The sequence below is a fragment of the Panicum hallii genome, chromosome 4 (genome assembly GCF_002211085.1).
Source record: "Panicum hallii strain FIL2 chromosome 4, PHallii_v3.1, whole genome shotgun sequence".
In the NCBI taxonomy this organism is placed as follows: Eukaryota; Viridiplantae; Streptophyta; class Magnoliopsida; order Poales; family Poaceae; genus Panicum; species Panicum hallii.
This window is the reverse complement of record NC_038045.1, coordinates 50,520,160-50,535,707: the sequence shown is the minus strand read 5'-3', so window position 1 is coordinate 50,535,707 and position 15,548 is coordinate 50,520,160. Positions and strand designations below refer to the sequence as shown.

The 15,548-nt window shown below is 49.6% G+C and overlaps 4 protein-coding genes across 4 annotated transcripts; 1 reads left to right on the top strand and 3 right to left on the bottom strand.

Moving 5' to 3' along the window:
- The first annotated feature begins 444 nt into the window (after window positions 1–444).
- On the top strand, window positions 445–2,312 carry LOC112888907 (hydroxycinnamoyltransferase 2-like). Its single transcript, XM_025955299.1, has one exon. The coding sequence runs from the start codon at window positions 513–515 to the stop codon at window positions 1,887–1,889; it is 1,377 nt and encodes a 458-aa protein (XP_025811084.1). The 5' UTR covers window positions 445–512; the 3' UTR covers window positions 1,890–2,312.
- Window positions 2,313–3,679: 1,367 nt separating this feature from the next.
- On the bottom strand, window positions 3,680–5,707 carry LOC112888908 (putrescine hydroxycinnamoyltransferase 3-like). The gene has a single exon (XM_025955300.1). It carries the CDS (start codon window positions 5,429–5,431, stop codon window positions 4,019–4,021), a length of 1,413 nt encoding a protein of 470 aa, XP_025811085.1. The 5' UTR covers window positions 5,432–5,707; the 3' UTR covers window positions 3,680–4,018.
- A 1,400-nt stretch (window positions 5,708–7,107) lies between these two features.
- On the bottom strand, window positions 7,108–11,822 carry LOC112888724. The gene is made up of 10 exons (XM_025955024.1): window positions 11,198–11,822; window positions 10,930–10,992; window positions 9,913–9,991; window positions 9,636–9,758; window positions 9,136–9,214; window positions 8,937–8,982; window positions 8,460–8,566; window positions 8,309–8,378; window positions 7,904–7,986; window positions 7,108–7,467 (listed from the first exon to the last, which is right to left on the bottom strand). Exons 1-10 carry the CDS (start codon window positions 11,408–11,410, stop codon window positions 7,437–7,439), a joined length of 894 nt encoding a protein of 297 aa, XP_025810809.1. The 5' UTR covers window positions 11,411–11,822; the 3' UTR covers window positions 7,108–7,436.
- Window positions 11,823–11,983: 161 nt separating this feature from the next.
- On the bottom strand, window positions 11,984–14,324 carry LOC112888725 (trafficking protein particle complex subunit 4-like). Its single transcript, XM_025955025.1, has 4 exons — window positions 14,167–14,324; window positions 13,319–13,435; window positions 13,065–13,233; window positions 11,984–12,358 (listed from the first exon to the last, which is right to left on the bottom strand). Exons 2-4 carry the CDS (start codon window positions 13,382–13,384, stop codon window positions 12,162–12,164), a joined length of 432 nt encoding a protein of 143 aa, XP_025810810.1. The 5' UTR covers window positions 13,385–13,435; window positions 14,167–14,324; the 3' UTR covers window positions 11,984–12,161.
- Between the last annotated feature and the right edge of the window lie 1,224 nt (window positions 14,325–15,548).

Sequence of the window (15,548 nt, the reverse complement as noted above, 5' to 3'; positions counted from 1 at the left end):
GTATGTATTTTCGTAAATCAAAAAAATAGACGTGTAAAATAAATACACATTTCCCTTTCCTCGGCCAATAGCAAAAAGTGTACTACGGATGACCCATCCGGCCATCCCATCTTCATCTTAAAATATACTCCCTCCATCCTTAAGTACAACTCTCTTTTTTGAATAAGTTAAATAATTTTAAATTTAACTAAATTTATAAAAATACTGATATTTATATCTCCATATAAATTTAATATAAAAATATATTATATAATTAACTAATAATATTTATTTTATAATATACATATTAATACTATTTTATATAAATTTAGTTAAATTTGAAATTATTTGATCTTTGGAAGACGAGAGCTGTATTTCTAGGGGCGGAGGGAATATACGAGGAATAACAGTGTTGGCTCATCGCGGATTCGCCTAGTGGTTATTGGCCAATGGCCACGTCACCGGGTCAGCAACACTCGCTACCCATCCCCGTCCAAGATCCCCGCCGCAGCACGCTGAATCTGCTCGGCGAAATGGCGGCGAGGTGCTTCCACCTCGACATCGCCGCCCGGACGCTGGTCCGGGCCTCGCGCCCGCCGCCGGGCTTCCCCGCCGTCCTAGCCTTATCCAACCTCGACCTCGTCCTGGGCCCCTTCCACATCTTCCTCGTCTCCGTCTACCCCGCCCCCGCCGCCGGCCTCGACGCGGTCCTCGCCGCCGTGCGCTGCGCCTTCCCGGCGTACCTCTCCCGCTTCTTCCCCTTCGCCGGGCGCGTCGTGCGGGACCCGAAGACCAAAATCCCCGAGGTCCAGTGCAACAACGCCGGCGCCGAGCTCGTCGTCGCCGACACCGCGGTGCCGCTCGCGGCAGTTGACTTCTCGGAGGTCGACCGGTCGCTGGGCCTGATCCAGATTCCCTTTGACGCGAGCCTCGCCATGTCGTTGCAGCTGGTCCGGTTCGCCTGCGGGGGGTTCGCGCTGACGATTGGCACGACCCACCTCCTCGCCGATGGCAGGGCGTTCACCGTCCTGCTGAGCGCGCTCGCCGAGATGGTCCGCGACGGCGGCCTCTCCCGCGAGCCCCTGTTCGACCGTTCCCTCTTCAAGCCGCGGTCGCCGCCGTCGTACAGCGCGTCGCTGGACGCCGAGTTCTCGCGGTTCACCCCGGAGACCATGATCAACCCCCTCCTGACCGCGGCCATCCGGCGGCGGCTGTACCACATCGAGGCGGCCGACCTCGCGGCGCTCCAGGACGCGGCGACCCCGCCGGGCGGCGGGCGCCGCGCCTCGCGGTTCGTGGCGCTGTGCGCGCACGTGTGGAAGCTCCTCGCGCGCGCCGTCGGCGACGCCGACCCCAGCTGCCGGATGGCGTGGATCGTGGACGGGCGGAAGCAGGTGGAGCCGTCGGACGGCTTGTTGGACCGGTACATCGGGAACGTGGTCACCTACACGTCCCGCGAGGCGAGCGTGGCGGAGCTGCTGCGCGCGCCGCTCCACGACGTGGCGGCGGCGGTGCGCGCGGCCATCGCGGGGGTCATGACCGCGGCTCGGTTCCAGGAGCTGGCGGACTGGATGGAGGAGCGCAAGGCGGCGTTCCGGGACGGCGGCAAGTGGACGGAGGCCGTGAACCTGGGGTTCGGGAGCCCGGCGCTCGTCATCTCCGGGCTGCTCCCGTTCCCCATCGACGGAGACCTCGGGTTCGGCAAGCCCAGGCTCGTCGTGCCGTGGCTGCGGCACGGCCGGCTGGGCTCCGCGTCCGTGACGATCGTGCCCGACCCGAGCGGCGACGGGTCGTGGTTCGTCGGCGCCACGAGGGTGTGGCCGCGGCTCATGGAGGTCATCGAATCCGACTCTTTGCTGAAGCCGGCAGCGAACCTGGGACTGGCGACGCCGGCGGGATCCCGTCTGTGAGCTCACCCTGGGAGCTTTGCCTCGTGCATCGCACGGTGTGCCGCTCTCACTCACGGGGGTGCTCGTTATGGCAAGGACTATGAAGGCGAGGAAGATTCTCCATGCTTGAATTGGGAATGGCGAGAACGTGGGTGGGTAGGGGAGTAGCTGAAAATTCTTCGACAGCATGGAACCTTTGGAAGGAACGCTGTCGCCGCAACTCTGACAACAGAGCGATGTCGCAGGATCAGCTGATGAGCATCATCAAGAGCGACATTGCCAACTACAGAGCAGCCCATACAACAATGAGGTCACTTGAACTACTTGTCCCTGTAGTCAGTAGTTTCTTTCGTCTTCACATCAGGCTAAATGATGCCTGTAAATGTAACAATACTCTCTTCTACTATCAATGAATAGGCAGAGCACCTGCCACTAATTGCTCAAAAAAAAAAAATCTTCGTCACTCTATTCAGCTCTATGATTGTGAGAGGACAGTGTGTCAAAGGCAAAGAACACCAAAGGTGTCCATTTTATGCTTTGCCAAATGAGGTTGATGGTTTCAGACATTTTATCTTGCGGTTTCGCCAAAACAAACATAGCTTAGGATGACAGCCAAAAGGTCAACAAGACTAAACAGAATAATACTATGACAACCAAACACATCATCTCAAATTGTTTCAACAAAGAAAGCAGAGGCAGCAACATACGCAAACGCAATCGCACTACTTCCACTAAGATGAACACAGGCACAGCCTGAAGAAACGACCTTACAGACTGACGGACGGCAGAGCTCAACCAGTAACAATGGCGAAGCGCAAGTTGGACTGCTCCTGGATGTTGCACTCGGCCAAGGTGCGGCCGTGCTCCAGCTGCTTGCCGGCGAAGATGGGATGCTGCTGGTGCGGCGGGATGCCCTCCCCTGGATCTTGGCGTCGCTGGTGTCAGACGACTCCACCTCGGAGGAGGGTGATCGTCTTGCCTGTCAGCGTCTTGACAAAGATCTGCGTGCCACCGCGGAGGCGGAGGATGAGGACGAGGTGCCCCAAACCCTGCCAGCCGGGGAGTCGTTTGGGACGGCGCGTAGGCTTCCGGGATCCCGCGCGAGGTCGCCAGAACCGACTGCCTCTCTCTGCCTCTTTCAACTTCCTCTGCCTTACCGTCCGCGTCGTCGCTTCTCCAGCAGTAAAGAAGCGAATGGACCCGGAGCTGTTAACCGGCTGGGCTGGGCTGGGCTTACCGGACGGAAGCTTTCATGCTGACTCGCTGTCTTCCTGAGCCTTTGTGATTTGAGCCTGCTCGGACGACGACGAATCTCGCTATGGCTTCTAGAATCTCGCTTATTTTAACTGGTTTCTGGTATCTCGCTTATTTTATCTCTGAGTGCAGAATTAACAATTAGAGCTTCTTTTGCAAAGCTTCTAAAGAGCTTTAAAAAAATTATATAAAATTATAAAAAAGAATATTTTTCCAGCAGCTTCATCTATAAAGCACCTGATAAAGCTATTTATAACTTACAATAAGCTAGAGATCGTAGTTTCGTTCAGCTTCTCCTGTGTACAAGCGTTTCGCCAAATAATTTAAAAATAAGCTGAGAAGCTGCTTCACAAGGGACCTGGTGGCCGCGGAGCGCATCGTCGTGCTGATTGGCGAGCAGCTTGTTTGGACTCCGGTGGATCTTGTGCTCACCCTCGTTCGGAGAGCGTTACCCATGGCGGCTGTTGGAACGTGTTCAAGAAACCACGGCGGCTTGCTCCTAGATTTCTTCCAAACTAGTGCTCCCATATGTCCAACGAAAATCGCTATCCTCCACGTCCGGTAAAAATGAAGTTCTTTTCGTCTACCGTTGAGGGACTGGAATAATTCAGCTCTAGAGAAAGGTGATTACAGAATAATCTCCTGACAGACATCACCCCTTGACTTGCATAGATGCAGCTTGCAAAAGGTCTGGATGGTCTCACAGCTACTTGTTCGGTCACGACGGAAACTTATCGCATGAATCGACAGGGGAAAAAATAACTCAACAATAGTAGGTCCAAAAAATACTTTGTCCTGAGATGGTGTCGACAAGAATTGCCACTGTACAACGTGTCAGCGGCACAGCTCCGACGCCGTCCGTCCGCGCCACGTCGGCACGGCCAGACGCCCCACCCTCACAAGCGGCTCGCATGCTGCACCCCGTCCGCCGGCTCGAGGTCGCCGAACCCGAGCGCCGCGGCCGCGGCCGGCTTGAACACGGCCTCCGGGTCCGCGTCTACGGCGTTGGCCAGCCGCGGCCACAGCCTGGCGGTGATCACCCACGACCCGTCCCCCCGCGGGCTACGCGCCACCGTCATGGCCGCCGACCCGAGCCGGCCGGGGCGCACCCACGGCATCACCAGCCGCGGGCGCCCGAATCCGAAGTCCCCCTCCACGCGGAACGCCACGAACGCCGAGACCACCAGCGCGGGGCTCCCCGTGCCGGCTCCCACCGCCTCCGTCCACTTGCCACCCTCCCGGAACACCCCCTTGCGCGCCTCCATCCAGTCCACCAGCTCCTCGAACCGCTCCGACCGGAACACCCCCGCGATGGCCGCGCCCGCCATCGCCGCCACGTCGGGCAGCGGGGACGACGACACGGCCTCCACGGCCGCCTCCCGCGAAGCGTACGTGACCACGTTGCCGAGGTACCGGCGCACGGCGTCCGCGTCGAACCTGGCGGGGTCGAGGCGGCGCCGCCCGTCGACGAGCCACGCCATGCGGCAGCGCGCGTCGGAGCCGCCCACGGCCGCGGCGAGCAGCTTCCAGACGTGCGCGGACAGGGCCTCGAGCCGGGTGGCGCGGCGGGCCGGGGTGCTGGCCGCCGCGCGGAGGCGGGCGACGTCCGCGGCGGAGACCACGTAGTTGCGGCGCACGAGGGTGGCCGTGAGGAGGGCGTTGGGGAGGCCCGCCGGCTCGTACCGCGTGAACTCGGCGTCCAGCGACGGGCTGAACCGCGGCGGCGAGCGCGGGCGGAAGAGGGAGGCCCGCTCGTGGTGCGGCTCCCATGAGAGGCCGCCGGTGCGGAGCAGCTCCGCCCACGCGTTGGGCAGCGCCGTCAGGCCGTGGCCGTCCGCGAGCAGGTGGTCGGAGCCCCACGACAGCGCGAACCCGCCGCACGCGAACCGGACGAGCTGCAGCGACAGCGCGAGGCCCTCCTGGAACGGCACCGCGAGGCGCGCGAGCGAGCGGTCGGCGTCGGCGAAGTCGACGTCCGCCAGCCGCGCCGCGGCCTCCGCCACCACGAGCTCCGCGCCGGCGTTGTCGCAGGCGACCTCGGGCACGCCGGTGGAGGCGTCGGCCACGATGCGGCCGGCGAAGGGGAAGAAGCGGGAGAGGAAGGCCGGCAGAGCGGCGCGCGCGGCCGCAGCCACGGCGGGGAAGCCCGCGGCCGGGGCGGGGTAGACGGACACGAGGTAGATGTGGAAGGAGCCGAGGATGAGGTCGAGGTTGGAGACCGGGAGGACCGCGGGGAAGCCCCGCGGCGGGTCGGACGCCCGCACCAGCGTCCGCGAGAGGACCGCGACGTCGACGCGCTCGGCCGGCATTCCGTCGGGCGCGGGCGTGGAGGATCCGGGTGTCGGAGGCAGGGGGAGTGCGCGGCTGGCGGTGGAGGCACGATCACGAGGCCGCAGCACGAAGCATAGAGCCACGCATGAAGAAATGGTTGGAAGCACTTGGACACCTGAAGAAGTCTTGAAGAGGAGAGTTCGCACTTGGCAGCTTGGCCGAGCGCTGACCACGTCGGGAGGCGGCCGATCGTGGGTGAGAATGGAGAGCCCCGTCCGTGCACGGGTGTAGGTGTAGTGTGTAGACGAGGAGGCGGCCACGGCGGCAAAGCTGGGGAACTCATGTTCCCAGGCTTCCGTTTGAGTGGTGTGGTCGCAGTCACACCCGTACGCGGACATTATGAGCGTCCTCCTCCTGCCTTTACGTGTGTCCAATTCCAGCTGCTTCTACCGTTCTGCTCTGTGGCAGTCTCTCTCTCTCGTGCCAATGGAAGAGAAGTGAAGGTTCACCGAGTCACCGACCCCTATAATTTTTTCGAAAAGGACCGACCCGCTGTACTAATTCTGTCGGTCTATGATCAAAACATAAAATACACGCCCTCGCAAACAAATAAAATGATCCGGTAATTAAAAAAAAAAAGACTCGCATCCATCTTCTTGTTTTCCTTTTTTTGAAAGACTGTTTGTTTTTTGTGTGGTCTACTGTCACCTTTTCGGTTTTGTGTCTCCTTGACCCATCTCGGCTTTGCCGGAAAGAGCAACGGGGAACTTAGGATCCCCGGCTCCCATCTGTACAACCGTCCAGATGTGCAGCTTGGGGATCGTGGATTTGCGACACGTGGAAAAGAAGGAGGTGGGTGTCAGCTTGTCCGATAGCGTAGAGAGAGACAGAGCGTGGAGAGAGAAACACGGAGACCGACGGTAGCTGCACTGGAGGCACATATTTATTTCTTTTTCAAATGCTTAAGATGTACGCAAGCAAAATAAAAAATAAATCTACGGTGATGCACATTTTCTCCGAGGACACAAAATGCACTTATAATTGCACACAAGAAAATCTTAAAATTATTTATTTTTCAAGATGCACTTCTGATTTGATCCCTATAAATAATAGTTAAACAAAAATTTTCAAAAATATGACGGATGAGATGCACATATTTTTGTGCAAATAAAAATCACTAAATTATTGAACGTATGAGATGCACATATTTATGTGAAAAAAATTCAATAATCGATGCACAATTTTCTTTATAAACCAAGAAACAAATTAAGAAATAGTGTAACATATTAGGATGCACATTTTTTGCACGCAAATATTACAAATGTACATACTGAAAACATTTAACATAAATATTAAAACTATTTGCCTAATAGACAACTTTGATTATCACCAACTCAAGATGAACATTCTAAAAATCAAAATTTCATTGGAAATCTTGCAGATTTGAAGGCGTAGAAAGCATTAAAAACCACGGATTCATGCCAAGTTGCGGGGAGAGAGGGAGAGCTGTCAGCTTGCACGCACAGTAACCTAGACTCTAGAAAGTACATATGGAGTAGATGGGAGCCTGGGAACATGAGTTCCTCAGTTGATTTAGCGAAACGTAGCCACAACGGAACTGGAGTTGGTCAGCAACCCGTCTTCTGCCAAGATCACCCGACGCTGCTTGCTCCCTGGCAACCAGTTCAACCGAACTAATCCAAGGCAAGAGATCTGAGCTCTGATCCCAGCTCGAATCGCTCTTTTTTCAGAACAAAACTGAGTCATGTGAAATCTGTCCTGGTGAAGTACAGATCGTGCCTGATCTGATCATAGCAGTTTCCAGACAGGGAAGTTCGTTCAACAATACTACAATAACCCGGCTATTCTAGCATAAGACAATCGGCACCGCTCTCGGTTCTCATGCTTTCATAAATAAAGCAAAATCCGAATGCTACAGGCAGCTTACATAGTTACATGTGCAGGGATGCCTGCCTACTACTGATACCCAGGATGAGCGGAGATCACATGCAAAACCTTGCAGTCCATCAACGTCCAACTAGCTTAGCTTTTCCTCATCTTTGACCTTGCGTACCTGTAGGCTAGAGTTAAAGAAAACAAGGACATAAGATGGTATCTGATTTCCACTCGATGTAGCAAATTGCACGCTATGAGCCTATGGCAAAGGATTTATTTTCAACCATAAGATATAAATGGTAACAGCAGCTCTAACCACATCGACAGCTTGGCTCTCGAGCAAGCAATTAGGATTCTATTTGAAGTGAGGATCGAACAACTGGTTACCATTTCACGGCAATCATGGCAAATGCAATAAACGGGGAAGCCACCGGATGGTCTTCAAAACTCAGAAGTGAACAATGCAAAGATGCAAGCCATGTCAAACCCACTGAAATCCGGAACAAGAAAAGAGAAATTGTCTTGTACCGCGGGATATCTTATGGGTATTGACATGAATATATAGGTAAGGAACAGAAATAGAGCAATAAAAGCAAGCATTGTATTGAGGATACTCAATGTGAAACCCGTCATTATCAGAAGAAGCCAGTACAGTGCCTTGGAGGCTATTCATAGCAGCTGTAGATGATTCGATATCCTGCATATTGCAAGTGTCTGTCTCAGGCTCTTGGTAAAAATAAAAAAAATATTAAACCTACGGAGAAATAATGAGGTGTCACTCTACTGAAAAGAATTGTGTTCCTTATAGCCTTAGGACAGAATGGTCCTTATTTATCTACTATTCCAACAGAACCAGCATTCTGCATTCGCTTACTAACTTACTAGGTGATCTTCAGAAACTTCATTAAATGAGTAACAGACAAGGAGAAAATGTGGATATATACTTCATTTTTATTTTTTGCACCATAAAACAGCAGTAGCTCGGTAGCTTAAAACAATAACAGTATAGGTAGGCATACCGTAAAATCAGCAAAAGCTACAGGCATTCCACTACGGCGACGCATCTTAAGGACATGAAACCCGGGTTCCCTGACAATGTAAAACAATGATAGTCAATATCTTTGCTTTGAATCCACATCACCAAAAAAAAGAAGAATTTGCGCATCATACTTGGATAAAACTTCCTTTAGTTCGTCCTCTGTGCATGTACGTCCCAAATTTGCAATAAAGAGAGTAGAACAAGGTGCTATATCACTTGAAGACTTGTCTCGTCCATCCTGCACCAACCATGCCATATTATCGCAAGCTTTAACCATGTCAAGCAAGCTTTTAAGTAAGAAACACAAGAATAAGTCAGCTCTCACAAATCCACCCACTAGTTAGTTGGTGGATAAGTCAAAATACCAGATGATTCTTCAAATAAGACATGCATATATCCACATTTTAGGAACAGTTTGGCAAGCATTCTCTAGCTGTAAGTAAAATTAATAGCTCCCGCAGGCACAAATGCATGTCGTTCCAGTTCCAATCTAATGACAAATTTACAACTACTTGCAATTTTCCACAGGTTTGTAGCAGTGTGCATTGGTATTACAACTATGGTGGTAGGTATAAATATGTGAAGTAAAACCATAACAATAAACTCACATTTGAGGGAGATTGCCCATTCTGCTGCTTGTGCGCTGATTGATCACTGCCCATTAAGGGGAACATTAGTGATAAACCACTAAAAGATCAAATGTAAGTTGATAACACAAGAGAAGCAGCTTTGGTATGTTATTATTAAGATGAAAGATAAAGAAAGGACATCATCTCCAACTATGTGTGAAGTGATGTACATGCCAACCTCTGATCCGCAGGAAATTCATTCTTATCACTGGAATTTTCATTTTCTGTGCCTGATGGCTCATCTGATCCTCCATCACCTAAACGTTTGGTGCCAACAAAAATGTGCAGGTGAGTTTTATGCTATCTTGTAGTTATAGTGCCTTCAGAAATCCTAGACTGCATTGTTTTACTACATGAGTGAGAAAGTTGCCACCCCATAATTTGGTGCTATTTCAATCCTAATTCAGTCCTTTTAGTTACAATGAGCAATAAACACGAAACGTTTCAAATAATAAAAACAATTTTAGCGGTCCCAACAAAGTCATGAACAACCTGATATTGTAATACGAGAAAGAAAAAGGTAAATACAATTGGGGGTTTGAATTTGCCCATGCCCTACTAACAAGATTAGAATGTCACCACTGAATTAAGGGCTTGCACCACATAAACAGCATCTCATGTAAGCTCATTAACAAAAATAACAAGTGATTTATAAAGATATCAAGCAATAAGGCTGACCACTATCATCATTGCCACCATCCTCATCCTCTTCCCATGCTTCTTCATCACCAAAGTTCTCATGATCAGCATTTCCTTCTGTTTTTTTAGCTCGTTTGTCAATAACTCGGTAGACATCGCCACCTAATAAAAATATTACCATCAACTGATTAGAATTGATGTAGTGGCATGTTAACATTAAATACAAGAATTGATAAAGTGATGTTAACATAAATAACAATCCAGGCAGGCAGGAAACTCTAATATTATGAAAATTTGTAATGGCATATAAAGACACCTCCACGAGGTCTGCGTGAAGTTGATTTAGCTAGCTCAACGTGCAAACGGTCACCAGTCTCCGGATCAAAAATTGTTCCCTGAAATGGATCAGAATATTAGATAAGTGACAGTTGCAAGCTACAAAGTAAAGTCTTCTGAATTTGTAGGCTAATTTCTATCAACTACAGCATATGTTAAACTTATGCTTTTTACATACTGTAAGTAAAAGTTTACAATTTGGTTAGGTTTGACAAGCATGGATATTCTTTTATGCAGCAGTGCTAAAGCTCCAAGTAGGTTTATAGCTCTGTGTAACCAGAGCAATGTTTTCTCATAGAATTTAAGTTGACTTTCTTACTGGTAATTGGCCAAGAAGTATCCCGATATTTTGAACATATTCTTGTATTCCACGTCTACGTATGGACGCAAGCCAGGCAAATTTTACAAGCTACCTGACTACAGACATAGTTACAAAAGAGGTGGGTTTAAATAGTGAGTGACATGGCGGTTAAACTGAAGGTGCTAGCAACCACACAACATTAAGACAACATAATTCATTAATAAGCTTGAAGTGACATATGATAAAACAACATAAGCTTCCGAGTTCCTGTCACCTTGTAACTGGATGAATGGTAAGGCTACCTAGTTCTAGTGAGTCAGTGATATGAGCTATAGTCCACAAAGTGTCCAATAAAGCCTCACTTCTAAAATTCTTATGCTAATTGCTAATGATTCAGCTTCATACACTTTAATTTTTAAAATTTCTACTCAGTTTAGATCACGTGTCAGGGTCACATGATGAACGAACAATGAACATGGAACTAGGTAATATGGTCTGGCCTGGTTTCGTAAAGTATTCAGTTATTTATCTGCACCAGCATCATGTGGCACGCTATGAGAAGATACAAAAGGAACTTGATTGTTTGTCTCCCTAGTCCTTGCATCACTAAGAAGGTTGAAGGCAACCAACTTCATGGTTGCTAGAATGCTAGTTACTCCAGATATAGCAAAAGCTGAGCTCGGTAGTTTAACTCACATTTAAAGAAGTCATTGCCGACAGGGCCGCCTCATGAGTGAAGAACGTCACAAAAGCAACAGCCTGCAGGATTAGAATCAGAATTCAGTAAACAGCATCATTGCGTCGACGCACACATCCATCTGAAGCAATCTATCTTCTCCTTTGCTATATCAATCGGGATTGTGCCCTCAACTACAGTGAAATCTTAGATGAGCTCACAGGCTCACAGGCGGAGGAGGACGGGGCGGGTACCGAGGCTCGTGCGAGAGGCTGAGGGGGGACGGACCTGGTTGCCGCGGCCGGTATACTCGAGGAGGCAGTGGTCGAAGCCGGGGCGGTGCGAGAAGAGGTTGTGGATCTCGCGGGGCTTCACGTCGTCGGGGAGGCCGGCGACGAAGAGCGTGAGGATGCCCTGCCGGTGCGGCTCCGGGTGCGGCGCGTACACGTAGTAGGGGTCCACCGCCGGCGCCCCCGGCGGGAGGCGGTGGGAGAGGCTCATCTCGGCGCGCCGCCGCGGAGGAGGGCGGCTCGGCTTGGCTCCGCACGGCCGCGGTTCCGCTGCTTGAATCACTGCTGCGCGAGCGCGACGGCGACCGCTTCGTCGAGCACGGGGCCGATGAACCTGTCGATTTGACACCCAGCGCGCCTGAATTTGGGAGGCGATACTCGGGAACCAAATGCACCCAAGGATTAGTAGAGCAAAAAAAAAATCAGTTTATCTAGGTAGGATAAGGACAGTTTCAAACTATCGATGCTGCTAGTATACGTCTCGAAAAAAGGATTTCAGAAGCAATTGCATGCAACAATATCGTTTTCAGTTTTCACTGGCACTGAATTTTCTGGTGGCTTGAGATGGATTGTCGCAGCCTCGCAGGCAGAAGAACACAAGTGACCATGGCCTGTTCCATGGCACTGCTGCTCTGTTCCTATGGTTATTACAGGGGATCCCAGCGAAGAACTATGGCCATTGCTCATGCGAGCTTCCTCACAGGTAAAACATGCAGGCAGCAGGAACAAAAGCTGCTTTCCGTGGAGTAGCTATTGGCAGCAACATTTTCTGTACGCAAAACTCTTCATTCCATCACATGTCTGGAATTTTACAGATGAGCAACAGACCATTCCAGATGTAGTTATCGATTATACACACGGGTAGATCTTAGAATTCCAGCTGCACAAATCTGAGTGTAGTTTAGAGAAAGGAGAAACTACAAGATACATGATGGGGGTTAGACCATTTAAGTCTTCAAGTTTCACCGACCCAAGAGTGCAACACGGTCCTTCTGGATCACCTGTGCCAGGTTGAGATCAAAGAGCTCACACCGAATTGGCATCTCCATCTCATAGAACGGGTTCTTCAAGACAAAGTCAGTGTACAACTCATAGATCACTTTCAGCAGCATTTCCATATTTGGCGCGCCAGTCTCGCATACAACGAAAATTTTTGTACCTGAAGCAAGTGAAACAAACAGAGCAGATCAATAACAGCACAGGTGCCAAATATGAAAAAAAAGAAACTTAGCCAAATAATCAATAACCTATGACATCAGTTGGGCCTGATGATATCAAATGGTACATCCAAGTGGCTGGACACACCGTAGGAGAATGAGTCGGGCCAATTTGGGCAACTTACTACTAAATTGTTACATACTCTAGAAGATAAATTGGCAGGTGCATATATCTTAGCTGCACAATTGTCCAAATGAAACTATCCATAGTTTTAACAACAAAAAAAAATGTTTTGCATATATCTAGAATTGCACTCTTCATGGGACGGAGGGAGTAAACCATAAGCATTCACACCCTCGGTACTGCCGGAAAAATATCTCATGTGCTACAAAATCTTCCCAATCTGGAGCTTGACAAATGCTGCTACCTAGCGCCATAATTCTGACAGGGGCAAAGTAATAGTAGATAATGGAGGTTTCCCACACATGCAAAGGCTACACGGCAGTCGGCAGATGGTCTAGCACATGACCATGCGCTTCGGTGCTACATGCAAAGCCTCTTGACATGAAGAGCAAGAAAAAGGCAAAGTTGTGCAAGTTAGGGACCTACTGCATAGTCAGAGCTTGTAAACCTTGAACTGATCCAGTAAGCGTACCAACAGTGCCCCAAATATACTCTAGTTCGGAAGTATCAAGCAGTTTACATACCTGTCAGGGATTGGAAGCAATGAAGATCGAAATTATGGGCTTGTAGGAGGTCAATGCCAGTACAGCCAGGGGTAGGGGAGAGTTGCTGAGAGATAGCATGCATTGAATGCCAGAGACTTGCCAATCTTAGACTGTCATTTGTGTCCATCCTCCCTGCTGAACCATAGTCCTGGAGAGATTGCAGGTTCTTCAGACCAAAGCTCTAGGTCTACAAGAACTCAAGAAAGAAGAGAAAGGGGAGCCCAAGAACATACCTTGTAGTATATAAGGCCACCAGATTTGTTAATGATGAAAAGGCTGTAGATAGCCGCTAGTGCCATAGTCGCAAAAGAATGTGGAGTAGATAGATAAAGGTAAATTTCCTCTATCAGCTGCAGAGAAACATCCCGAAACCCCGTGAAATGCTTTATACATGTAACAGTAACGGGCAACTAGTAAGAACTCATACTGCTAAATAGACATTTAGAGAGTGCAGCAACTTTTCTGAATGGATTTTTTTCGATTAAGATCTCTTTGTGATTCGGGTTCAATATAATGCACTCAAATGTCAACTCAGTGTCGCTTCCTTTTGCTCAACTTGCATAATACGGTGAAAATGCATATAGTATCATCCGAAAGTTCATGTCCAATGATTCAATCTGGTCATGAACCAGTAAATTATTGTGTTTCCAGACCAATATGTATTCACTGCTTTATGAAGAGCAACATCTCACTGAATACATCGTACCATGATACCCAAAAGATAAAAGCATAAGCACACATTATTATCTTCTCATGTAAAAACTTAATTCATCCAAAATCAAAAAAAAAGATTATATTCCCAACTATTAGGACATACTAGGATTATCTAAGCGTGTAGGCTCGGTGCAAGTTACAAGGTACGACGGAGAGGTATGGATCTAGGCAGGGGCCGACCTAAGGACTTTTTTTTTTGAAATACCTAAGGACATGGGTGTACACATGCACACCAATATTTGGTATTTGCAAAAGCAAATCGAAGTTAGTAGGTAAAATACACGGTCAGATCCAAATACAAATAGCATGCTTTAGGGTGGGTGTTCAATTTCGACCAGCAGGAAGGGAAGGGAATGGGTGGGCATACCCCTGTCGGATGCTCGTCGCCGGCGCAGCGCCCAGCGAAGAACTGGCCAAGGGTGGCGCGGCGCCACTCGCCCAATCGCCGCCCGGAGGAGATCAGAAGAGGAACGCCGGGGCCGAGAGAGAGGATGCGGCGTGTGGGAGAGGAGTAAGAGCAGAAAAGAGTGTGGGTGTGTTTCCACGTCGAACAGGCCCACGGACAAATTTATGGGCCGTCGCAGCAGGAGCAGAAACTGGGGCAAACTCCGCCTCCCGTCTTCTTTGCTGCAGGCCCAAGAGCCCACCTGATCGATCGTTAGTTATTCCAGCTGGCCCTAGTTTATTAGTGTTGTAGTTTTTGCTGGGCCGGCCTATGCGTAACTAAAAAAAAAATTATGTTATGGTGTGATCACCCTGATTCCAAAGGTCCAAGGTGCATTTGTTTGCTTAACCTAGTCTGCAAAATTATAAAAAAGATTCTGACTATCAGATTGACTAGGGTGGCGGGGAGAGTGATTGGAGAAAGCCAAATTGCCTTTCTCCCTGGCCGTAACATTTTGGATGGAGTGCTAATTTTATATGAGGTGTTGCATAAGTTGAGGGTTAAGAAGAAGGATGGCATCATAGTCAAGCTGAATTTTGAGAAAGCTTATGACAAAGTCCGCTGGAGTTTTCTGAAAGAGGTTCTCACACGGAAAAACTTTTCAGAGAAATGGATTGAGTGGATGACCAGAGCAGTAGAAGGAGGTAGAGTGGCTATGAACCTAAATGGAGACAGAGGGGAGTTCTTTAGGAGCTATAAGGGCTTGAGGCAGGGGGTTTGTTGTCCCCTTTGCTATTCAATTTGGTTGGGGATGCACTACCCGAGATGTTGAGACATGCAAGAGAGAGCAAGTTAATCTCTGGTTTGGTGCCTCGCTTGGTGGAGGGGGGCTGACCCATTTGCAATACGCGGACGATACGGTTATCTTCCTGAAAAATAATCCTAAAAATATGTCAATGATCAAGTTCCTGTTGTTCTGTTTTGAGAAGTTGTCGGGCCTGAAAATAAACTGCAACAAGAGCGAGGTCTTTGTTCTAGGGAGTGGCCAGCAGAGCTAGGATTCGGGGGCAGGGGCTCTGAAGTGCAAGGTAGGCTCCCTACCTATGAAGTACTTGGGGATTCCTGTGACTGATATCAAGCTGACAGAGGCACGGTTGAGTGAACCATTGGACAAGATTGATAAAAGGCCGGCTGCTTGGAAGTGCACCCAGCTCTCGTATGGGGGGAGAGCGGTCCTTCTTAACACAAGTTTGACTAGCATCCCCATGCATACGATGGGCTTCTACCTGCTTTACGACGGCAACCATCAGAGGATGTATCGGATATAATTAGGGCAAGATTCTTCTGGCAATGGGTAGGAAAGG